Here is a 24,433-nt window from a genome sequence, read left to right as displayed (position 1 = left end):
CGGTGCCTCTCATGTGTCTCTGTGTCAGTCTCTCTTTCTGTCTCCCTTTCTCTGTTTGCATTGTCAGAATGTACCATGTGCCGGTAGGACATAAAAAATACTTTGGCACATGATATGTGTTGTTATCTAGTCCTTCTAATGAAGTAACTGTAGCCTGTACTTGTAAATGTCACTGAAGTTCTCATTAAACAAGTAAAAACAACTTACAACCAGAAACACACAACAATGGTCTCCATGAGAGGTGCTGGGTTTGCAACCCTCGCCATTCTTTATTCAGGACTTGTTGCCAACAACATATGGGGCAGTTATGTGGTGAGCATCGGTAGTTGTAGACCTATATGGTAATGGGGTGAATATGGAGGCATGTTCACAGGGGCCTCTTTTTCTTTTGATCTTAGGACCAATATTTCAACCATTATCAACCAGACCACCATCATAAAGTGTAATACATGTAGGAAATAAGACAATGCCTTTTCCTCTCAGTTCATAAACGATCACTTCATTTGCAGACACTGACTGAACCAGCCCTGTTTCCTTCAGTGACTGAATTACATCCTGTCCATGGCATTGAGTACAAACAGGAATACAAGGAACACACTGGACAAGTTCAAACTCTATGGCACTACAATATATATATATATTGACAGAATGGACAAAGTGACACGTTTCAGTTAATTAAGTGCAATAAATTGTCTTCATGAGAGCATGAGTGAAGAGAAAATTAGACCATACAATAACAAGAAATAGTGCGAAATGACGGTCAAGCAGTGCGCAATGACGCACCATGCATATGCTAGAGCCATATGGCTCTGTCTTTGTGGGCTATGCCAATATAATCCAAGGAAGTGTGGCAGCTACCATTGCCATCAATGTGAATATCACAAGCAGAACGACCAAGCAACGTGCTGTTGTACAAATCTTGACGCGCCGTCTCCTGCGGTTGGGTTGGAGAACAACAGGGATAGTGTCCAGGCTAACCGCATCTTCATCGGCCATGGGGCGGCCCTGGGCACTGATGATGAAAATCTGAGAGTTTCTGTGGTCGGGAGTGATCAGTGACAGTATCCGTCGACTCCTGAATCTCTCTGAAATACACCTAAAACGTCTCACAATCCAGCTCAGTCCACTTGAATCAGACGGTGAGCTACTATGCCCTGACGCGCGTCGTGCTTCATGGTGATGCTGTGGGTAACCAGGTGCTGGTGGAGGGGCAGGAACCTTCAAGGTCTGCCCGCCTGCTTCCTCGAGAGGAACCCCAACCTCCTGTTGCTTCTTGATGAAAGTCAGGTGTCGGCAGACGGGACAGATGATGGTGTCTCTGATGACGCCGTCCCTGTTGATACTGACCAAGGTTTTGACCAGACAGTCGTGGCAGAAAACGTGTCCGCAGCTCAGGGTCCTCTCCGTGCCAGAGAGCCTTTCATAACACACGGGACACTCTGAGTCCTCCTGGCTCTGCGAGTCCCGGTCCTCCGCTTGATGTCCGTCTAATGGTGTCATCCTGGAGCCTTTACGCGCTGCCTGGCAGTGCTATCCACACCGCTGGTGCACCATGGAATCTCCAAAAATCCTAATAACAGCTGTGCGCGACACCACGGGATTTGACTATAGCTCCAACAGCGAGAATAAAGCTGATTTCATTAGGTTAAGATCCCGAACCCATCTCCCTGAAAGCCTGTTGCACTGGCTGAGTGAAACAAAACACGTGCCACTCCTCCCGTACAGGGCAGTGTCTCCGTCTCAGGGAGGGCTGTCATCTATACCCATAGGCTACACCTGTGTGACTCGCTGCTCTTCTGGTGCGTTCAGTTTCCCCTGAGTGACAAAATCAGCCAAACAGGATGTGGAATGTTTGAGAAAGAACACTGCAAATGTAATTCCAGTGACAGCCATGTCCCACCATTCTCCAAACCACGCAGTCTGACCCACAGAACAGATCAACTATGTGTTATTGAGGTTGACTTCATAGAAATGCCTTGTAATTAATTTTATATTGGTGCGCACCCTTACGGAAAAGATTACAGTATAACTGCCATTAGAGTGAGTATAATTGCAGTATGCTGCAAATACTGTGTACAAAATAACACAGTTCTTCTACTGCTGTAATTCTTCCAGTGCAACTGCAGTTAGTTACAGTGTAGTATAACTCACTGCAGTTATTCTGCAATTACCGTGTCCAAAATACTAGAGTCAAATACACGTTTACTGCAGTTTCAAAAGTGCAACCATTTTTTGTAAGGGCATAGCCAATAAGCTAAACATAAAATAAATACTGGCCCACTGAATACAACATTTTGGCTATATCCACTCAAATACGAAATACTCGCAACCGGCTACTATGGGAAGTGCAGTATTGCTACAACTATTAGACTATTAAATTCATTTCTAGGCTGCCTGTGAATGAGGATTTGATAGGCCCTATGCGGTTCCTATGGAGGCTACTGCCTACGCATCATCTGACTTCACTGCATTACTAATTTCTCAGCATAATAGCGCCACCTTGTGGTCAGGACGAGGCAAATCAGAGGTCCAACCCTGGAGCGTCACATTTGACGTACGTATGATTTCATCACGTGCCACCGCGTCGGAAGCTACGTTACTTCCGAGAGTCGCGTTGGCGTTTTCTAAACAGAGACAGACATTTCGATGAAGACAGTCCAGGGTCAGAAGATGTGGCGACTGTAACTGAATCTGGAGCCAGACACACGGATTGGACATGCCCAGGTTAGGACATTGATTTACATGTTTACATTGGTTACTTTACCAAAAGCTAGCTAGCTGGTTAACCTGTGTTTTCGACATGAGCAGGCTTTGAACTACGAGCAGCCAGCGGCTCACCAAACCAGTGACAGCTGAAAATAGGTGGTTGAACTTGCCGTTTGGTGCCATGTTAGTCTTGCTAGCTAATAATTGTGTATTTGATTTAGCGACACTGATGTTGACGAGCTAATGGTTTCCTTTTCTGGCATACTAGTTACACATGTTTTACTGTGTGGAAACAGTCCGTATCAGACAGTGTTGACATGTTGTCTAGTGGTGGTTTCGTATGACAAGCAAAAAAAGCCGGCTACTGGTAACGTTACCAGCCGGTCTCATCCCTGGAACCAGTTAGAGGGGATTCACGTCAGGACTGAGTGATTACCGGTCTCGTTGCCTGTGGATACCACGTCCTATTTATTTCCGCCTCACCTTGTCCCTCACTGACCGTACATGGTCAGCCGACTCCTGTAAACTACATACAGTTGATCTTAGCTAATGTAATAATGTGGCATTTAGCCTAGAATGTTTCTTGCCACCAAATATTCCGGGAATGTAAATGTTGTTTATCATCATAGGGGTGGATGTGTCTTAATTGTACATAGAGTAAGAATTTCACCTAAATTGTAGCTACTGCTTTGTTCTGTGGAGTCTTAAGCTGCTGCTGTGGAAACCAATGTAATGATGCCAGCCGGTAGCCACATGCACTTAGCTAGTATAAAAACGGTTTAAGATCTCTACCAAATAAGGCATTCCCCAGGGTCTCACAACCACCGTAACTCTGTGACTGGATGTCACAACAGGGAGTATGTCTGGTCTGCTGCACAGCCTGCCTACTATACACACTGTCTATACACAGCCTGTCCCAGACCTCTGGTGGAAGTGGGAGGATTTTTAGTTTCCTGGAAATAACGTAACTCACAGAGAATTTGATGTGAGCCCGCGTAGTGCGTCAGCCACTCTCACTCCGAGTAAACAGCCAGACAGAGAGACGTCATCTACATCAGAGGGAAAGAGGAAGCCAAGAGGAGAGTGGACAGGAAAACCACAGACTCCACTACCTTCCTCTGTTGGCTAGTTAGCCTGCCCTGTTCTAAACCATGGGTAAATATAACCAGATGGTCCCTCTGCTGTTGGCTTGGTAGTAGAGTCTACATACTGTGGCCCAAATGGTACCCTATTCCCTAAATAGTGTGCTTCTTTTGACCAATGCTTCACTGCTCTGGTCAAAAGTAGTGCACTTAATAGTGAGTAGGTTGCCATTTGGGACACGAGCCCACGTGTTCTGCACACCAGGATGCCACCCAACATGCCTGCGCTGGAATGGGTACAAAAATGGAGAGAAAAGAATCTGTTTCCCTTTTCCTGAAGCTGGGTCTTCTCTGCTGAAAATCACTGTCAGTGAGTGAACCTGGTATTGTCTTTCATATCCTGGTTTGTTGTTTGTAAATGAACACAAAACACTACTGCCAGCTGAGTGTAACCTAAAGATTTGTCTTATTTATCACCATGGAAACAACAGCTAGTCTGTTACTGAGACTCACATTCCAGTCTTTTGCTTCTCTGTGATAAAGGGATGAATGGAGAGACGTGTGTTTTCAAACCTTCCTCTCTCATAGCTCCGACTGAGATTTCACCTCAGTGGACGTGTTGTTCACGTGGTAGCCTAATAACATTACATCATGTTGGCTATACTATCATTAGCCCAGTTTAGCTACGTATAGCTAACATGATGATCTATCATTAGCCCAGTTCAGCTAAGTATAGCTAACAACATGTTAGCTATACTATCATTAGCCTAGTTCAGCTAAGGTCATCATGTTAGCTATACTATCATTAGCCTAGTTCAGCTAGTATCTTAGACTAGGCTATGTTGACAGTATCAAAACCAGTCTTCAGGACACAATCCAGTTATGTGCTAGTAAATTGCATCACCATGCTTCAGTCTCCACATTGGTGTTGACATTCTCCTCAGTTTCCTGAGTGAGTCCCAGTAGTAGTGGTGTAACGACAGTTTCCTGAGTGAGTCCCAGTAGTAGTGGTGTAACGACAGTTTCCTGAGTGAGTCCCAGTAGTAGTGGTGTAACGACACGGTTTCCTGAGTGAGTCCTAGTAGTAGTGGTGTAACGACACGGTTTCCTGAGTGAGTCCCAGTAGTAGTGGTGTAACGACACGGTTTCCTGAGTGAGTCCCAGTAGTAGTGGTGTAACGACACGATTTCCTGAGTGAGGCCCAGTAGTAGTGGTGTAACGACAGTTTCCTGAGTGAGTCCCAGTAGTAGTGGTGTAACGGCACGGTTTCCTGAGTGAGTCCCAGTAGTAGTGGTGTAACGACAGTTTCCTGAGTGAGTCCCAGTAGTAGTGGTGTAACGACACGGTTTCCTGAGTGAGTCCTAGTAGTAGTGGTGTAACGACACGGTTTCCTGAGTGAGTCCCAGTAGTAGTGGTGTAACGACACGGTTTCCTGAGTGAGTCCCAGTAGTAGTGGTGTAACGACACGGTTTCCTGAGTGAGTCCCAGTAGTAGTGGTGTAACGACACGGTTTCCTGAGTGAGTCCCAGTAGTAGTGGTGTAACGACACGATTTCCTGAGTGAGGCCCAGTAGTAGTGGTGTAACGACAGTTTCCTGAGTGAGTCCCAGTAGTAGTGGTGTAACGGCACGGTTTCCTGAGTGAGTCCCAGTAGTAGTGGTGTAACGACAGTTTCCTGAGTGAGTCCCAGTAGTAGTGGTGTAACGACACGGTTTCCTGAGTGAGTCCCAGTAGTAGTGGTGTAACGACAGTTCCCTGAGTGAGTCCCAGTAGTAGTAGTGGTGTAACGACAGTTTCCTGAGTGAGTCCCAGTAGTAGTGGTGTAACGACACGGTTTCCTGAGTGAGTCCCAGTAGTAGTGGTGTAACGACACGGTTTCCTGAGTGAGTCCCAGTAGTAGTAGTGGTGTAACGACACGGTTTCCTGAGTGAGTCCCAGTAGTAGTAGTGGTGTAACGACAGTTTCCTGAGTGAGTCCCAGTAGTAGTAGTGGTGTAACGACAGTTTCCTGAGTGAGTCCCAGTAGTAGTGGTGTAACGACAGTTTCCTGAGTGAGTCCCAGTAGTAGTGGTGTAACGACAGTTTCCTGAGTGAGTCCCAGTAGTAGTGGTGTAACGACACGGTTTCCTGAGTGAGTCCCAGTAGTAGTGGTGTAACGACAGTTCCCTGAGTGAGTCCCAGTAGTAGTAGTGGTGTAACGACAGTTTCCTGAGTGAGTCCCAGTAGTAGTGGTGTAACGACACGGTTTCCTGAGTGAGTCCCAGTAGTAGTGGTGTAACGACACGGTTTCCTGAGTGAGTCCCAGTAGTAGTAGTGGTGTAACGACACGGTTTCCTGAGTGAGTCCCAGTAGTAGTAGTGGTGTAACGACAGTTTCCTGAGTGAGTCCCAGTAGTAGTAGTGGTGTAACGACAGTTTCCTGAGTGAGTCCCAGTAGTAGTGGTGTAACGACAGTTTCCTGAGTGAGTCCCAGTAGTAGTGGTGTAACGACAGTTTCCTGAGTGAGTCCCAGTAGTAGTGGTGTAACGACACGGTTTCCTGAGTGAGTCCCAGTAGTAGTGGTGTAACGACACGGTTTCCTGAGTGAGTCCCAGTAGTAGTGGTGTAACGACACGGTTTCCTGAGTGAGTCCCAGTAGTAGTGGTGTAACGACACGGTTTCCTGAGTGAGTCCCAGTAGTAGTGGTGTAACGACACGGTTTCCTGAGTGAGTCCCAGTAGTAGTAGTGGTGTAACGACACGGTTTCCTGAGTGAGTCCCAGTAGTAGTAGTGGTGTAACGACAGTTTCCTGAGTGAGTCCCAGTAGTAGTGGTGTAACGACAGTTTCCTGAGTGAGTCCCAGTAGTAGTAGTGGTGTAACGACACAGTTTCCTGAGTGAGTCCCAGTAGTAGTAGTGGTGTAACGACACGGTTTCCTGAGTGAGTCCCAGTAGTAGTAGTGGTGTAACGACACGGTTTCCTGAGTGAGTCCCAGTAGTAGTGGTGTAACGACACAGTTTCCTGAGTGAGTCCCAGTAGTAGTAGTGGTGTAACGACAGTTTCCTGAGTGAGTCCCAGTAGTAGTGGTGTAACGACATTTCCTGAGTGAGTCCCAGTAGTAGTGGTGTAACGACACAGTTTCCTGAGTGAGTCCCAGTAGTAGTAGTGTAACGACAGTTTCCTGAGTGAGTCCCAGTAGTAGTGGTGTAACGACACGGTTTCCTGAGTGAGTCCCAGTAGTAGTGGTGTAATGAAATTTCCTGAGTGCGTCCCAGTAGTAGTGGTGTAACGACACAGTTTCCTGAGTGAGTCCCAGTAGTAGTGGTGTAACGACACGGTTTCCTGAGTGAGTCCCAGTAGTAGTGGTGTAACGACACGGTTTCCTGAGTGAGTCCCAGTAGTAGTGGTGTAACGACACGGTTTCCTGAGTGAGTCCCAGTAGTAGTGGTGTAACAAGACAGTTTCCTGAGTGAGTCCCAGTAGTAGTGGTATAACGACAGTTTCCTGAGTGAGTCCCAGTAGTAGTGGTGTAACGACAGTTTCCTGAGTGAGTCCCAGTAGTAGTGGTGTAACGACACAGTTTCCTGAGTGAGTCCCAGTAGTAGTGGTGTAACGACACAGTTTCCTGAGTGAGTCCCAGTAGTAGTGGTGTAACGACACAGTTTCCTGAGTGAGTCCCAGTAGTAGTGGTGTAACGACAGTTTCCTGAGTGAGTCCCAGTAGTAGTGGTGTAACGACATTTCCTGAGTGAGTCCCAGTAGTAGTGGTGTAACGACAGTTTCCTGAGTGAGTCCCAGTAGTAGTGGTGTAACGACACGGTTTCCTGAGTGAGTCTCAGTAGTAGTGGTGTAACGACAGTTTCCTGAGTGAGTCCCAGTAGTAGTGGTGTAACGACACAGTTTCCTGAGTGAGTCCCAGTAGTAGTGGTGTAACGACACAGTTTCCTGAGTGAGTCCCAGTAGTAGTGGTGTAACGACAGTTTCCTGAGTGAGTCCCAGTAGTAGTGGTGTAACGACGGTTTCCTGAGTGAGTCCCAGTAGTAGTGGTGTAACGACGGTTTCCTGAGTGAGTCCCAGTAGTAGTGGTGTAACGACGGTTTCCTGAGTGAGTCCCAGTAGTAGTGGTGTAACGACAGTTTCCTGAGTGAGTCCCAGTAGTAGTAGTGGTGTAACGACACAGTTTCCTGAGTGAGTCCCAGTAGTAGTAGTGGTATAACGACAGTTTCCTGAGTGAGTCCCAGTAGTAGTAGTGGTGTAACGACAGTTTCCTGAGTGAGTCCCAGTAGTAGTGGTGTAACGACACAGTTTCCTGAGCTGCATAACACACACACATGCTCTGCATACCATACCATACATACACCTAGAGTAATGTGAGAGAGAACAGCTATTCTCCTTTTGACCCCATGACCCCTGGGACCTGTCTAACTGACAGATGACTCTCCCTTGTTAACTGAATTAAAAGCCATTTGACATTCTGTTTAGCGGAGTGCAGTATAGAGGACGGTGCTGGTGTTGGTGTGGCTGACCAGACCGCTGACCCATCCGTCTGTTAGAGGGCTGGCCTGCTGTTGGTGTTGGGGTGGCTGACCAGACCGCTGACCCATCCTTCTGTTAGAGGGCTGGCCTGCTGTTGGTGTTGGGGTGGCTGACCAGACCGCTGACCCATCCTTCTGTTAGAGGGCTGGCCTGCTGTTGGTGTTGGGGTGGCTGACCAGACCGCTGACCCATCCTTCTGTTAGAGGGCTGGCCTGCTGTTGGTGTTGGGGTGGCTGACCAGACCGCTGACCCATCCTTCTGTTAGAGGGCTGGCCTGCTGTTGGTGTTGGGGTGGCTGACCAGACCGCTGACCCATCCGTCTGTTAGAGGGCTGGCCTGCTGTTGGTGTTGGGGTGGCTGACCAGACCACTGACCCATCCGTCTGTTAGAGGGCTGGCCTGCTGTTGGTGTTGGTGTGGCTGACCAGACCGCTGACCCATCCGTCTGTTAGAGGGCTGGCCTGCTGTTGGTGTTGGGGTGACTGTTAGAGGGCTGGCCTGCTGTTGGTGTTGGGGTGACTGTTAGAGGGCTGGCCTGCTGTTGGTGTTAGGGGTGACTGTTAGAGGGCTGGCCTGCTGTTGGTGTTAGGGGTGACTGTTAGAGGGCTGGCCTGCTGTTGGTGTTAGGGGTGACTGTTCGAGGGCTGGCCTGCTGTTGGTGTTAGGGGTGACTGTTAGAGGGCTGGCCTGCTGTTGGTGTTAGGGGTGACTGTTAGAGGGCTGGCCTGCTGTTGGTGTTAGGGGTGACTGTTAGAGGGCTGGCCTGCTGTTGGTGTTAGGGGTGTCTGTTAGAGGGCTGGCCTGCTGTTGGTGTTAGGGGTGACTGTTAGAGGGCTGGCCTGCTGTTGGTGTTAGGGGTGACTGTTAGAGGGCTGGCCTGCTGTTGGTGTTAGGGGTGACTGTTAGAGGGCTGGCCTGCTGTTGGTGTTAGGGGTGTCTGTTAGAGGGCTGGCCTGCTGTTGGTGTTAGGGGTGTCTGTTAGAGGGCTGGCCTGCTGTTGGTGTTGGGGGTGACTGTTAGAGGGCTGGCCTGCTGTTGGTGTTAGGGGTGACTGTTAGAGGGCTGGCCTGCTGTTGGTGTTAGGGGTGACTGTTAGAGGGCTGGCCTGCTGTTGGTGTTAGAGGTGACTGTTAGAGGGCTGGCCTGCTGTTGGTGTTAGGGGTGACTGTTAGAGGGCTGGCCTGCTGTTGGTGTTAGAGGTGACTGTTAGAGGGCTGGCCTGCTGTTGGTGTTAGGGGTGACTGTTAGAGGGCTGGCCTGCTGTTGGTGTTAGGGGTGACTGTTAGAGGGCTGGCCTGCTGTTGGTGTTAGGGGTGTCTGTTAGAGGGCTGGCCTGCTGTTGGTGTTAGGGGTGTCTGTTAGAGGGCTGGCCTGCTGTTGGTGTTAGGGGTGACTGTTAGAGGGCTGGCCTGCTGTTGGTGTTAGGGGTGTCTGTTAGAGGGCTGGCCTGCTGTTGGTGTTAGGGGTGACTGTTAGAGGGCTGGCCTGCTGTTGGTGTTAGGGGTGACTGTTAGAGGGCTGGCCTGCTGTTGGTGTTAGGGGTGACTGTTAGAGGGCTGGCCTGCTGTTGGTGTTAGGGGTGACTGTTAGAGGGCTGGCCTGCTGTTGGTGTTAGAGGTGACTGTTAGAGGGCTGGCCTGCTGTTGGTGTTAGGGGTGACTGTTAGAGGGCTGGCCTGCTGTTGGTGTTAGAGGTGACTGTTAGAGGGCTGGCCTGCTGTTGGTGTTAGGGGTGACTGTTAGAGGGCTGGCCTGCTGTTGGTGTTAGGGGTGACTGTTAGAGGGCTGGCCTGCTGTTGGTGTTAGGGGTGACTGTTAGAGGGCTGGCCTGCTGTTGGTGTTAGGGGTGACTGTTAGAGGGCTGGCCTGCTGTTGGTGTTAGGGGTGTCTGTTAGAGGGCTGGCCTGCTGTTGGTGTTAGGGGTGACTGTTAGAGGGCTGGCCTGCTGTTGGTGTTAGGGGTGACTGTTAGAGGGCTGGCCTGCTGTTGGTGTTGATGTGGCTGACCGCTGTGCTGACTCATCCGTCGTGTTAAAGCTACAATATGTCACAAAGCTACAACATTTTTTGGGGGGGCGATCTGACCAAATTCACATAGAAATGTGAGTTATAGATCTGTCATTCCCTTTGAAAGCAAGTCTAAGAAGCAGTGCGTCTGTTCTATCTGTGCTATTTCTATGCTTTCCGTCCTGCATTTTCGTTTATGCGTCTTTTACTTCCGGTTTTGTACACTAGCTTCAAACAGCCGTATATATACGATATTTTTGCTCACAGCGGTTTAGACAGTACAATGATTCTCTACACAATGACTGCTTGTTTTGTCACATAAACTGAAATTAGGCCAACTATTAGAACTTTAGCAACCAGGAAGTGGAGGAGCGATTTCTGCACAGTGTAACTTTAGTGCTGGTGTTGGGACGGGTTGAAGCGACTGACCCGTGCATGCTGGAGATCCCTCTAAACCAGAGATGATCACTAGTAGTCTTGCCTATTCTGGAGGGCTGGGGACTCCCTGCTGTTCAACCTCACTCAGCACACACACACACACACTGGACCAAACAGACTCTTGGGGGTTAATCACAGGGCAGACATCCTCCCTCTGAGGTGTCTTTGGCCCAACCACAGCTTCATTCATAACACTGCTGCTCAGGGTTTCCACACTACTTCTGTTCCATGTGTTTATGATTGGCATTCAGCACACACAATGGCCGTGAATAGAAGTGAATGAAGCTTTTTGAGAACATGTCCTGTCCGCTGTGGCCCATGTAAAACACACAGGGTTAGATGTTTTAATGAGGAGGCCCTGGTCTGTATGAAGTGGGGCCTGCTGGGGGCATCCTACATCTCCTCACTGAGGAGTTGGTCTACCAAATGGCTGGTTGTCACCCAGGTGTTGCTGCTGGGATGGATGGTGGATGGTGGCTGAATTGAAGTCAGTGGGTCTTGAATAATTGTGATGACAGCCAGGCCTCCTGACAGACAGCCAGGCCTCCTGACAGACAGCCAGGCCTCCAGACAGACAGCCAGGCCTCCAGACAGACAGCCAGGCCTCCAGACAGACAGCCAGGCCTCCAGACAGACAGCCAGGCCTCCAGACAGACAGCCAGGCCTCCAGACAGACAGCCAGGCCTCCAGACAGACAGCCAGGCCTCCAGACAGACAGCCAGGCCTCCAGATAGACAGCCAGGCCTCCAGACAGACAGGCCGCCTGACTCCGTGACAGACAGCCAGGCCGCCTGACTCCGTGACAGACAGCCTGAGCATAAATTTAAGTACTTAAAAAAATTGCAATGAATTAGTCTGCTACTTTTCTTGGGTAAGAATAAACCCAATGTTTGGTTTTCTTCCATTCAAATGTTTCGACCTACATTCAGGATACGTCTGTCTCTAACTAACTTCAGGTGATCATGTTGTTCTCCTCTTCAGGTTGTTCTACCATGGACACAGACATGATACCAACATTCACTTCAAAAGACCAGGAGATTGACTACTGGAAGGCCTTATCCCTCAAGTATAAGAACAGGTATGTTCATGTCAACTGATCTTGGCTACTCATAGCTCATTTAACAAAATCATTGATTGATTTCTACACGGTTAAACATTGAGTTTCAGAGGATTAGACTCAGCAGTTTGTCATTGTATCGGTTGAACTACTCTCTTCTACATACATGTTCCAAATTGAAACTCAAGCTAGTCTTCTCAGTAATATAATTATACATGACCAGAACAGCACATGGCTTTGCTCTCGGCTCTGTTACATAAAACACGGCTTTTATGTTTGCTCATAACGCTGGAAGATGAACAACAAGGTTATGTCATAACAGTCATGTGATCATCTGACACATGACCTGTTCCTCTATAGGCCTTTGTTAACGTTACCATCGAAACAGGAAGCAATGGATTCATTGGCCTAGATTAGGCCGAGTTAGTTTAGGTCGAGTTGTTCTTAGTGATGGGTAGTCATCATTTGTGCACACCGTAGCAAAACGTGTTGTAATGGAGAACATTTTGCAAGGAACATTAGCATTTCTTATTGTACTGGTTCAGGTAGTAGCCGACCTCCCTGTTTCAGTCCCTCTTCTTCCTTTTGGTTTCTATTGAATATGACTGGTGTCACTTTTACAGATCTCCTATATTCAGCGGGGTGTTCTAGAACACACACAGCCTATATCCAGTGGGGTGTTCTAGAACACACGCAGCCTATATCCAGCGGGGTGTACTAGAACACACGCAGCCTATATCCAGCGGGGTGTACTAGAACACACGCAGCCTATATCCAGCGGGGTGTTCTAGAACACACACAGCCTATATCCAGCGGGGTGTTCTAGAACACACACAGCCTATATCCAGCGGGGTGTTCTAGAACACACGCAGCCTATATCCAGCGGGGTGTTGTAGAACACACACAGCCTATATCCAGCGGGGTGTTCTAGAACACACACAGCCTATATCCAGCGGGTGTTCTAGAAGAATTAACCTTTCTTTTTGTGACAGTCAGACTTAGAGACTACTACCCTTCCTTCTATAGGGATTGAACACACTAGAGTAATATATTATGTCATAGATGAGACCGCTAAGATCAGTGGAGTGAACGCACACACACTCACACACTACTAAAACAGCTTTGTACTGACTGCAATCCCTCAGCTTTGCATCAAACACGTTTAGATCCTCTGTTACATAATGGCAAGACACACTACCAAATTTCTCAAACTCTGTTATTCAGCATGATATAGGTCTACAGTATTAACTCTGTTACTAGATCAACATGATATAGTCCTACAGTATTGACTCTGTTACTAGATCAACATGATACAGGTCTACAGTATTAACTCTGATATAGATCAACATGATATAGGTCTACAGTATTAACTATGTTACTAGATCAACATGATCTAGTCCTACAGTATTAACTATGTTACCAGATCAACATGATATAGGTCTACAGTATTAACTCTGTTACTAGATCAACATGATATAGATCAACATGATACAGGTCTACAGTATTGACTCTGTTACTAGAGCAACATGATATAGTCCTACAGTATTAACTCTGATATAGATCAACATGATACAAGTCTACAGTATTGAGTCTGTTACTAGATCAACATGATATAGGTCTACAGTATTAACTCTGTTACTAGATCAACATGATATAGTCCTACAGTCCTGCACATGTTCAAGTGGTTGTTTTCCCAGGCTCTGTAGAGCCTGACCCTGTCAGTGTTGACACAACACATTCTAGAGTATTGGCCTAGTGTGTGTTCATGAGGACGTTCCAGATGGCACCGCTACGCTACAGACACAGACACACACAAACGCACAATAACACAAACGCACAATAACACACACACACAATAACACACAATAACACACAGACACACAATAACACACAGACACACAATAACACACAGACACACAATAACACACACGCACACAATAACACACACGCACAATAACACACACGCACAATAACACACACGCACAAATAATTTTATATTCTAATTTACGCCTATTTAACACACACAACATGCACGCTATGCACACACATGTACACATGGATTTTGAGTTGTCGAGTAGTGAACTGAGTGAACACACTTAATGTGTTGTCTTAGTCTGTATTGTAATGTGACGTCTTATTGTATATAACTGCCTTTATGTTGCTGGACCCCAGGAAGAGTAGCTGCTGCCTTGGCAGGAAGTAATGGGGATCCATAATAAACCCCAGGAAGAGTAGCTGCTGCCTTGGCAGGAAGTAATGGGGATCCATAATAAACACCAGGAAGTAGCTGCTGCCTTGGCAGGAACTAATGGGGATCCATAATAAACCCCAGGAAGAATAGCTGCTGCCTTGGCAGGAAGTAATGGGGATCCATAATAAACACCAGGAAGTAGCTGCTGCCTTGGCAGGAACTAATGGGGATCCATAATAAACACCAGGAAGTAGCTGCTGCCTTGGCAGGAACTAATGGGGATCCATAATAAACCTTAGGAAGAGTAGCTGCTGTCTTGGCAGGAACTAATAGGGATCCATAATAAACCCCAGGAAGAGTGGCTGCTGCCTTGGCAGGAAGTAATGGGGATCCATAATAAATATAAATACTTGTTTGTACACCGTGGTATTTTGGTCATATTGTCTGAAAACAGGGATGTTATCAGAGGGAAGGTAAACGAAGTCATTCCAGTCAGAGACATAGTTGAACAGGGCTGCTCTGTGGCCAAACTGGCCATGTGTGGTTCTGGTACGATAACTGTGTGTGTTTTTGGTGGGGTAACTGTGTGTGCTTCTGGTACGATAACTGTGTGTTTTTGGTGCGGTAACTGTGTGCGGTAACTGTGTGCGGTAACTGTGTGTGCTTCTGGTACGATAACTGTGTGTGGAATGAGCAGGGAAACCCAGTGAGGCCAAGGATGGAGCAGTGGCTGCCGGTTAACTGACCCCAGAGCTGTCGAACCCTGTTAATGTGTGTGTGTGTGTGTGTGTGTGTCTGTGTCACTCAGACCTTTTCTGTTCAAGAGTCATCCCTGGTCAGTGGAACTATGTATCTGTAGCCTGGTCCCAGATCTGTTTGTGCGATCATCTCAACTCCTTGTCATGCCAAACAGTGGTCCTTTGTAGCTCAGTTGGTAGAGCATGGCACTTGTAATGCCACGGTAGTGGGTTTGATTCCTGGGACCACCCATATGTACAATATATGCACACATGACTGTAAGTGGGGAGGCAGGGTAGCCTAGTGGTTAGTGTTGGACTAGTAACCGGAAGGTTGCAAGTTCAAACCCCTGAGCTGACAAGGTACAAATCTGTCGTTCTGCCCCTGAACAGGCAGTTAACCCACTGTTCCTAGGCCGTCATTGTAAATAATAATTTGTTCTGAACTGACTTGCCTTGTTAAATAAAGGTGAAACAAAGTGTCTGCTAGATGGAATTATTTTACATCACAAACAGATGGTGGTCCAGGCTAACATACCTGGCTACCAGGTTAGTATACCATGTCCTAATCAAATCAAATTTTATTTGTCACATACACATGGTTAGCAGATGTTAATGCGAGTGTAGTGAAATGCTTGTGCTTCTAGTTTCCGACAATGCAGTAATAACCAACAATTAATCTAACTAACAATTCCAAAACTACTGTCTTATACACACAAGTGTAAGGGGATAAAGAATATGTACATAAAGATATATGAATGAGTGATGGTACAGAGCGGCATAGGCAAGGTACAGTAGATGGTATCGAGTACAGTATATACATATGAGATGAGAATGTAAACAAAGTGGCATAGTTAAAGTGGCTAGTGATACATGTATTACATAAGGATGCAGTAGATGATATAGAGTACAGTATATACGTATACATATGAGATGAATAATGTAGGGTAAGTAACATTATATAAGGTAGCATTGTTTAAAGTGGCTAGTGATACATGTATTACATAAAGAGGTTCTCACACTTTAACCAACCATTCTAATTCAATTCAGTGGAGCCACCTGACTGAATGAATGGCATGGAAAGTCTGCATTCATTCAGCTCTAGCATGGCGTTGGCCTTTGTCATGACAGATGAGTCAGGAGCCATGCAGGACCATTCTAGTTGCATTACATCTATGACCAGACAGATAGTAAGGTCTAGGTGTTTTATGTCTGTGGACAGATAGAAGATAGACTGATATACAGCCACATGGGACAAGAGAAAGTGCTATGCTACAATCCAGGAGTCCAGACCTTTCAGCTAGGTCCATCTGTAGATATTACTGGACGGTATTACTAGGTTGTATCTAGCACATACTGTGTGGGTCAGCAAGTCTGAACACAGTCCAGGGAGTCTGAATATAGACTGAATACAGACTGGACTGAGGTCTGATAGAGCTTAATGACAGAGACAGTACCTCAGGTCTGATAGAGCTTAATGACAGAGACAGAGCTTAATGACAGAGACACTACCTCAGGTCTGATAGAGCTTAATGACAGAGACAGAGCTTAATGACAGAGACAGTACCTCAGCAGGTCTGATAGAGCTTAATGACAGAGACAGTACCTCAGGTCTGATAGAGCTTAATGACAGAGACAGAGCTTAATGACAGAGACAGTACCTCAGCAGGTCTGATAGAGCTTAATGACAGAGACAGTACCTCATGTCTGATAGAGCTTAATGACAGAGACAGTACCTCATGTCTGATAGAGCTTAATGACAGAGACAGAGCTTAATGACAGAGACAGTACCTCAGCAGGTCTGATAGAGCTTAATGACAGAGACAGTACCTCAGGTCTGATAGAGCTTAATGACAGAGACAGAGCTTAATGACAGAGACAGTACCTCAGCAGGTCTGATAGAGCTTAATGACAGAGACAGTACCTCATGTCTGATAGAGCTTAATGACAGAGACAGTACCTCATGTCTGATAGAGCTTAATGACAGAGACAGAGCTTAATGACAGAGACAGTACCTCAGCAGGTCTGATAGAGCTTAATGACAGAGACAGTACCTCAGGTCTGATAGAGCTTAATGACAGAGACAGTACCTCAGGTCTGATAGAGCTTAATGACAGAGACAGAGCTTAATGACAGAGACAGTACCTCATGTCTGATAGAGCTTAATGACAGAGACATTACCTCAGGTCTGATAGAGCTTAATGACAGAGACAGAGCTTAATGACAGAGACAGTACCTCATGTCTGATAGAGCTTAATGACAGAGACAGTACCTCAGCAGGTCTGATAGAGCTTAATGACAGAGACAGAGCTTAATGACAGAGACAGTACCTCATGTCTGATAGAGCTTAATGACAGAGACAGTACCTCAGCAGGTCTGATAGAGCTTAATGACAGAGACAGAGCTTAATGACAGAGACAGTACCTCAGCAGGTCTGATAGAGCTTAATGACAGAGACAGAGCTTAATGACAGAGACAGTACCTCATGTCTGATAGAGCTTAATGACAGAGACAGTACCTCAGGTCTGATAGAGCTTAATGACAGAGACAGTACCTCAGGTCTGATAGAGCTTAATGACAGAGACAGAGCTTAATGACAGAGACAGAGCTTAATGACAGAGACAGTACCTCATGTCTGATAGAGCTTAATGACAGAGACAGTACCTCAGGTCTGATAGAGCTTAATGACAGAGACAGAGCTTAATGACAGAGACAGAGCTTAATGACAGAGACAGTACCTCATGTCTGATAGAGCTTAATGACAGAGACAGTACCTCAGGTCTGATAGAGCTTAATGACAGAGACAGAGCTTAATGACAGAGACAGAGCTTAATGACAGAGACAGTACCTCATGTCTGATAGAGCTTAATGACAGAGACAGTACCTCAGGTCTGATAGAGCTTAATGACAGAGACAGTACCTCAGGTCTGATAGAGCTTAATGACAGAGACAGTACCTCAGGTCTGATAGAGCTTAATGACAGAGACAGAGCTTAATGACAGAGACAGAGCTTAATGACAGAGACAGTACCTCAGCAGGTCTGATAGAGCTTAATGACAGAGACAGTACCTCAGGTCTGATAGAGCTTAATGACAGAGACAGTACCTCATGTCTGATAGAGCTTAATGACAGAGACAGTACCTCATGTCTGATAGAGCTTAATGACAGAGACAGTACCTCATGTCTGATAGAGCTTAATGACAGAGACAGTACCTCAGGTCTGATAGAGCTTAATGACAGAGACAGTACCTCATGTCTGATAGAGCTTAATGACAGAGACAGTACCTCAGGTCTGATAGAGCTTAATGACAGAGACAGTACCTCAGGTCTGATAGAGCTTAATGACAGAGACAGAGCTTAATGACAGAGACAGTACCTCATGTCTGATAGAGCTTAATGACAGAGACAGTACCTCAGGTCTGATAGAGCTTAATGACAGAGACAGTACCTCATGTCTGATAGAGCTTAATGACAGAGACAGTACCTCATGTCTGATAGAGCTTAATGACAGAGACAGTACCTCATGTCTGATAGAGCTTAATGACAGAGACAGTACCTCAGGTCTGATAGAGCTTAATGACAGAGACAGTACCTCATGTCTGATAGAGCTTAATGACAGAGACAGTACCTCAGGTCTGATAGAGCTTAATGACAGAGACAGAGCTTAATGACAGAGCTTAATGACAGAGACAGAGCTTAATGACAGAGACAGTACCTCAGCAGGTCTGATAGAGCTTTGTGACACAGACAGGGGTTTGTCATTAGAGGATACAGATGGCTCCTATAGGCCTGCTGCTGTTCCGTGTGTTCTGAGAGGGGTGAGGGGTCAAGGGGTCTGGAGACAGGATATTATGAGTTATGAGACCAGATGTGTTCCACTGACCACACAGGATAGTTCTAGTTCTGACTGTCCAGGGGATGTGACTACCACTCATTACTACCACAACTGATCATTAAACAACAGTCCCTCCGTGTGTCCTCCAGCTACCATGAGGCCAAGCAGAAGCTGCTGGAGTTTCAGGAGAGACCGTGTGGTAGTGTGACTGTGTGTAACAGTTCGTTCTCTCCCGTGTCTTCCTCAGTTACCACGAGGCCCAGGAGGAGCTGCTGGAGTTCCAGGAAGGGAGCCGAGAGCTGGAGGCAGAGTTAGAGGCCCAGCTAGGACAGGCTGAACACCGCCTCAGAGACCTGCACACAGAGAACCAAAGACTGAAGAGCGAGTTGGACAACCTCAAGGTAACATACGTAGGAGCGGAGACACACACACACACACACAGACACACACAGACAGAGGGGTTAGAACCAAACACTGAAGTGCGAGCTGGATAACCGCAAGGTAAATGTACCTCTTGGTGTTGGAATTTAACAAATATGTGGAATGGTTGAGGATTCTTTTCGGCAAACACTGTTCCTGAGGATTCTTTTCGGCAAACACTGTTCCTGAGGATTCTTTTCGGCAAACACTGTTCCTGAGGTTTCCGTTCGGCAAACACTGTTCCTGAGGTTTCGGCTCGGCAAACGCTGTGCCTGAGGTTTCGGCTCGGCAAACGCTGTGCCTGAGGTTTCGGCTCGGCAAACGCTGTGCCTGAGGTTTCGGCTCGGCAAACGCTGTGCCTGAGGTTTCGGCTCGGCAAACGCTGTGCCTGAGGTTTCGGCTCGGCAAACGCTGTGCCTGAGGTTTCGGCTCGGCAAACGCTGTGCCTGAGGTTTCGGCTCGGCAAACGCTGTGCCTGAGGTTTCGGCTCGGCAAACGCTGTGCCTGAGGTTTCGGCTCGGCAAACGCTGTGCCTGAGGTTTCGGCTCGGCAAACGCTGTGCCTGAGGTTTCGGCTCGGCAAACGCTGTGCCTGAGGATTCGGCTCGGCAAACGCTGTGCCTGAGGATTCAGCTCGGCAAACGCTGTGCCTGAGGATTCGGCTCGGCAAACACTGGATTACGGTTCCCGGAACATCAGTTAACGTCACCCATTCACCAGGGACTGAAACAGGGATCAACAACTACGTCTGGATGTCAGAGTAAAGCCACACCTCTGGATGCCCCTGCTGCCTGCCAGAGAGAGAGAGCTGCATGTGTTGGCAGGCTGTCCGGCAGTTCCATGCTCTGGGCCCCGGCAGTCCGGCAGTTCCATGCTCTGGGCCCCGGCAGTCCAGCAGTTCCATGCTCTGGGCCCCGGCAGTCCAGCAGTTCTATGCACTGGGCCCCGGCAGTCCAGCAGTTCTATGCACTGGGCCCCGGCAGTCCAGCAGTTCCATGCTCTGGGCCCCGGCAGTCCAGCAGTGTACTGTAATAGGATGGCAGCAGGATCAATAGGAGAAAATAGACAACTAGAGAGATGTTTAACCCACACTGCTAATTCTAGCCAGGTATAGCACTGGTTAGATCACTAGTGCTAGCCAGGTATAGCACTGGTTAGATCACTAGTGCTAGCCAGGTATAGCACTGGTTAGATCACTAGTGCTAGCCAGGTATAGCACTGGTTAGATCACTAGTGCTAGCCAGGTATAGCACTGGTTAGATCACTAGTGCTATCTCAGAGCTATAAGCAGGTCTGAATGTTGTTCTCTCTCTCTCTCTCTGTAGGAGAAGTTGGAGCAGCAGTATTCTCAGAGCTATAAGCAGGTTTATATGTGGTCTGAATGTTGTTCTCTCTCTCTCTCCCTGTAGGAGAAGTTGGAGCAGCAGTATTCTCAGAGCTATAAGCAGGTTTATATGTGGTCTGAATGTTGTTCTCTCTCTCTCCCTGTAGGAGACGTTGGAGCAGCAGTATTCTCAGAGCTATAAGCAGGTCTGAATGTTGTTCTCTCTCTCTCCCTGTAGGAGAAGTTGGAGCAGCAGTATTCTCAGAGCTATAAGCAGGTTTATATGTGGTCTGAATGTTGTTCTCTCTCTCTCCCTGTAGGAGATGTTGGAGCAGCAGTATTCTCAGAGCTATAAGCAGGTTTATATGTGGTCTGAATGTTGTTCTCTCTCTCTCCCTGTAGGAGAAGTTGGAGCAGCAGTATTCTCAGAGCTATAAGCAGGTCTGAATGTTGTTCTCTCTCTCTCCCTGTAGGAGAAGCTGGAGCAGCAGTATTCTCAGAGCTATAAGCAGGTCTGAATGTTGTTCTCTCTCTCTCCCTGTAGGAGACGTTGGAGCAGCAGTATTCTCAGAGCTATAAGCAGGTTTATATGTGGTCTGAATGTTGTTCTCTCTCTCTCCCTGTAGGAGATGTTGGAGCAGCAGTATTCTCAGAGCTATAAGCAGGTTTATATGTGGTCTGAATGTTGTTCTCTCTCTCTCTCCCTGTAGGAGAAGCTGGAGCAGCAGTATTCTCAGAGCTATAAGCAGGTTTATATGTGGTCTGAATGTTGTTCTCTCTCTCTCCCTGTAGGAGAAGCTGGAGCAGCAGTATTCTCAGAGCTATAAGCAGGTCTCCATGTTAGAGGATGACCTGGGACAGACCAGAGGAATCAAGGAACAGCTTCATAAATATGTCAGAGAACTGGAGCAGGCCAACGACGACCTGGAGAGAGCCAAGAGGTCACTATATACCACAGTACAACTAAACTAACGTTACTAACACGGCCGTTCAAATGTTTTACTTGAGTTCAGTCCTCGGCTGTCGGCTAAGTGGAGGCTGGCTGGTAGATGAGCCTCAGTATCAAACATATTGGTCACATACACATGTTTAGCAGATGTCAAATCAAATCAAATTTTATTTGTCACATACACATGGTTAGCAGATGTTAATGCGAGTGTAGCGAAATGCTTGTGCTTCTAGTTCCGACAATGCAATACGGTACATGTCATTGTGGGCGTAGTGAAATGCTTGTGTTGAGTGTTACTCCACTCCGTGTTAACCCAGTTATCCAACCCACACAGATACGGTACATTTTTCACCTGCTTCTGCTACGAACCTTTGTCCATCCCAACTCCTCTCCTCCTTCCCTCCCTTCCTCAGGGCGACCATCGTATCTCTGGAGGACTTTGAGGGTCGTCTGAACCAGGCCATAGAGAGGAATGCCTTCCTGGAGAGTGAGCTGGATGAGAAGGAGTCCCTACTGGTCTCAGTACAGCGACTAAAGGATGAAGCCAGAGGTATGAAGACATGAAACCCCTCCCTCTGTCTCAGACCTCCCCTTTCTGTTATGTCTAATACTGCTGTATTAAGTCAGGGGGTGAGAAGGAGTCCCTACTGGTCTCAGTACAGCGACTAAAGGATGAAGCCAGAGGTATGAAGACATGAAACCCCTCCCTCTGTCTCAGACCTCCCCTTTCTGTTATGTCTAATACTGTTGTATTAAGTCAGGGGGTGAGAAGGAATCTCTACTGGTCTCAGTACAGTGGTTTGGACAGAGATGTCCCCCTAACCCCCTGTCTCCCCTAACCCCCTGTCTCCCCTAACCCCCTGTCTCCCCTAACCCCCTGTCTCCCCCCTAACCCCCTGTCTCCCCCTAACCCCCTGTCTCCCCCTAATCCCCTGTCTCCCCCTAATCCCCTGTCTCCCCCTAATCCCCTGTCTCCCCCTAATCCCGTCTCCCCCCGACTCCCCTGTCTCCCCCCCCGACTCCCCTGTCTCCCCCCGACTCCCCTGTCCCCCCCGACTCCCCCTGTCTCCCCTAACCCCCTGTCCCCCCAACTAATCATGTGCTTGATGATAGTAGACCAGTGTAATCAGATGTAGTGATGGTACTGGAGTATATGAAGTAGTTGTCTGGCTGGTACTTGAGGAGAGGGTTATGAAACACTGCTCTATCCATTTGGTAGAATCATGTCTGCATTGGTGTGACTGATCCCTCAGACCTGAGACAGGAGCTGGTGGTGAGGGAGAAGACTACAGACAGAATGTCATGGCTGTAATCATGTCTGTATTGGTGCTTCTCTCATGTCTGTCTACCTGCCCCCCCCACCCAGACCTGAGACAGGAGATGGTGGTGAGGGAGAGGACTGCAGACAGAATGTCATGGCTGTAATCATGTCTGTATTGGTGCTTCTCTCATGTCTGTCTACCTGCCCCCCCCACCCAGACCTGAGACAGGAGATGGTGGTGAGGGAGAGGACTGCAGACAGAATGTCATGGCTGTAATCATGTCTGTATTGGTGCTTCTCTCATGTCTGTCTACCTGCCCCCCCCCCAGACCTGAGACAGGAGATGGTGGTGAGGGAGAGGACTGCAGACAGGATGTCAGCCCCCAGCTCTCCTACCTTGGACGTGGACAAGATGGACTCTGCTGTCCAGGCCTCCCTGTCCCTGCCGGTCACCCCTGTAGGGAAGGGCATGGAACACCCGTTCATCACCCCGAAATCATCAGGTAGGTCAACAGCCGTGTCTTCCAACAGACCTGGGTAGAAATGGTGTTCCATTTCTGTCATACTTTACTGTGCTTTATTGAGCTTGCTGGGTCTAATGGAATCCATGGGAGAGTCTCAACAGTCCCTCCAGGCAGTCTCAATGAAATGCTCAGTGTTCTGAAAGTATATAAATACTATTTGAACCCAGGTCTGTTATTTAGTTCCTTCACTTTTTGGAGCTGTACCTCCAATGTGAAACAGTTTCTAGATATCTGTCATGTGATAAACACTGTCTCCCTCTCCCTCTTCCTCTTCCTCTCCCTCTTCCTCTTCCTCTCCCTCTTCCTCTCTCCCCCTCTCTCTTCCTCCCTCTCCTCTACAGTGTTAACAAATGGCTGTGGGCCTGGCGGCTCACCTCTGACCCCATCAGCAAGAATCTCTGCTCTTAATATCGTTGGGGACCTTCTGAGAAAAGTGGGGGTAAATATCAGACTTGTTTCTTGTAGCTGTTTTCCATTTCCATGTATCCATCCTCTGAAGCTAATGTTGACGACAAAACATTATGGAATGAATGAACCCAACAGTTTGGCTTCCGTCTCCTCTCCTCTCGACAGCAGAGTATATTGGAATGGTGTCTGTGACCTGAATTAAAGGTTAAAGGTTACAACAGAATCCACAGCTTGTGATTAGTCTTAATGTCGGCCGTGTCTGTCCTTAGGCGCTGGAGTCCAAGCTAGCTGCATGTAGGAACTTTGCCAAGGACCAGGCGGTGAGGAAAACCTACTCCACGTCGTCCACCAACATGATCACTGGGAACGGAAACCTCATCAACAGCAACGCCACCAAGTTCTCCCACTCACTCCACACCACCTACTACGACAAGACGTGAGTGGTCCTGTCTCTCTCGCAGGACTATTCCGACTGGTCCATCTATCTCTCTGCTTGACTTCCTGTCTGCGGTGTTGGTGTGACTCACTCCGAGAGCGTAGAAGAAGTGACTGGCTGAATGAACTCTGTCCCATTTTGAATCAGAGTTGGTGTAACCAGAGGATGTAGAGACAAACCGCTTTCTATTTGATATTGTGGATGAACTAACTTCTGTCTTCTTGCTTTCTCTCTGTCTGGTGTTGTCCCCCACAGGGCTGTGAATGGACTGGACCCCAGCACCCTGAGTGCCCTGGCGTCGCCCGGACTGTCTCCCCTCCTGGCATGCTGCCTCTCACCGTTTAGCATGGCCCCCACCTCTGTACAAGCTCCCCGCAGAACAAGGTTACCCTCATCCTTCACCCCAAACCCCCCCCCCCCACCAAATCTCTGTACAACTCCTGTACGCCCCGCAGAACACTGAGAGGAGAGAACACTTGAAGAACCGTTACTGTGTGTGTGTGTGTGTGTGTGTGTGTGTGTGTGTGTGTGTAGGAGAGACACTTGACTGA

The 24,433-nt window shown here is 47.8% G+C and overlaps 1 protein-coding gene and 1 pseudogene across 1 annotated transcript; one reads left to right on the top strand and one right to left on the bottom strand.

Annotated features, from left to right (window-relative positions):
* Nucleotides 1–240: 240 nt before the first annotated feature.
* On the bottom strand, nt 241–1,764 carry LOC135533146 (RING finger protein 222-like). Its single transcript, XM_064960555.1, has one exon. It carries the CDS (start codon nt 1,498–1,500, stop codon nt 823–825), a length of 678 nt encoding a protein of 225 aa, XP_064816627.1. The 5' UTR covers nt 1,501–1,764; the 3' UTR covers nt 241–822.
* An 853-nt stretch (nt 1,765–2,617) lies between these two features.
* LOC135533145 (nuclear distribution protein nudE-like 1-B) lies at nt 2,618–24,227 on the top strand (annotated as a pseudogene).
* Nucleotides 24,228–24,433: the final 206 nt, after the last annotated feature.

The sequence above is a fragment of the Oncorhynchus masou genome, unplaced genomic scaffold (assembly GCF_036934945.1).
Source record: "Oncorhynchus masou masou isolate Uvic2021 unplaced genomic scaffold, UVic_Omas_1.1 unplaced_scaffold_2245, whole genome shotgun sequence".
In the NCBI taxonomy this organism is placed as follows: domain Eukaryota; kingdom Metazoa; phylum Chordata; class Actinopteri; order Salmoniformes; family Salmonidae; genus Oncorhynchus; species Oncorhynchus masou.
This window is presented reverse-complemented; position numbering and strand designations above follow the sequence as displayed.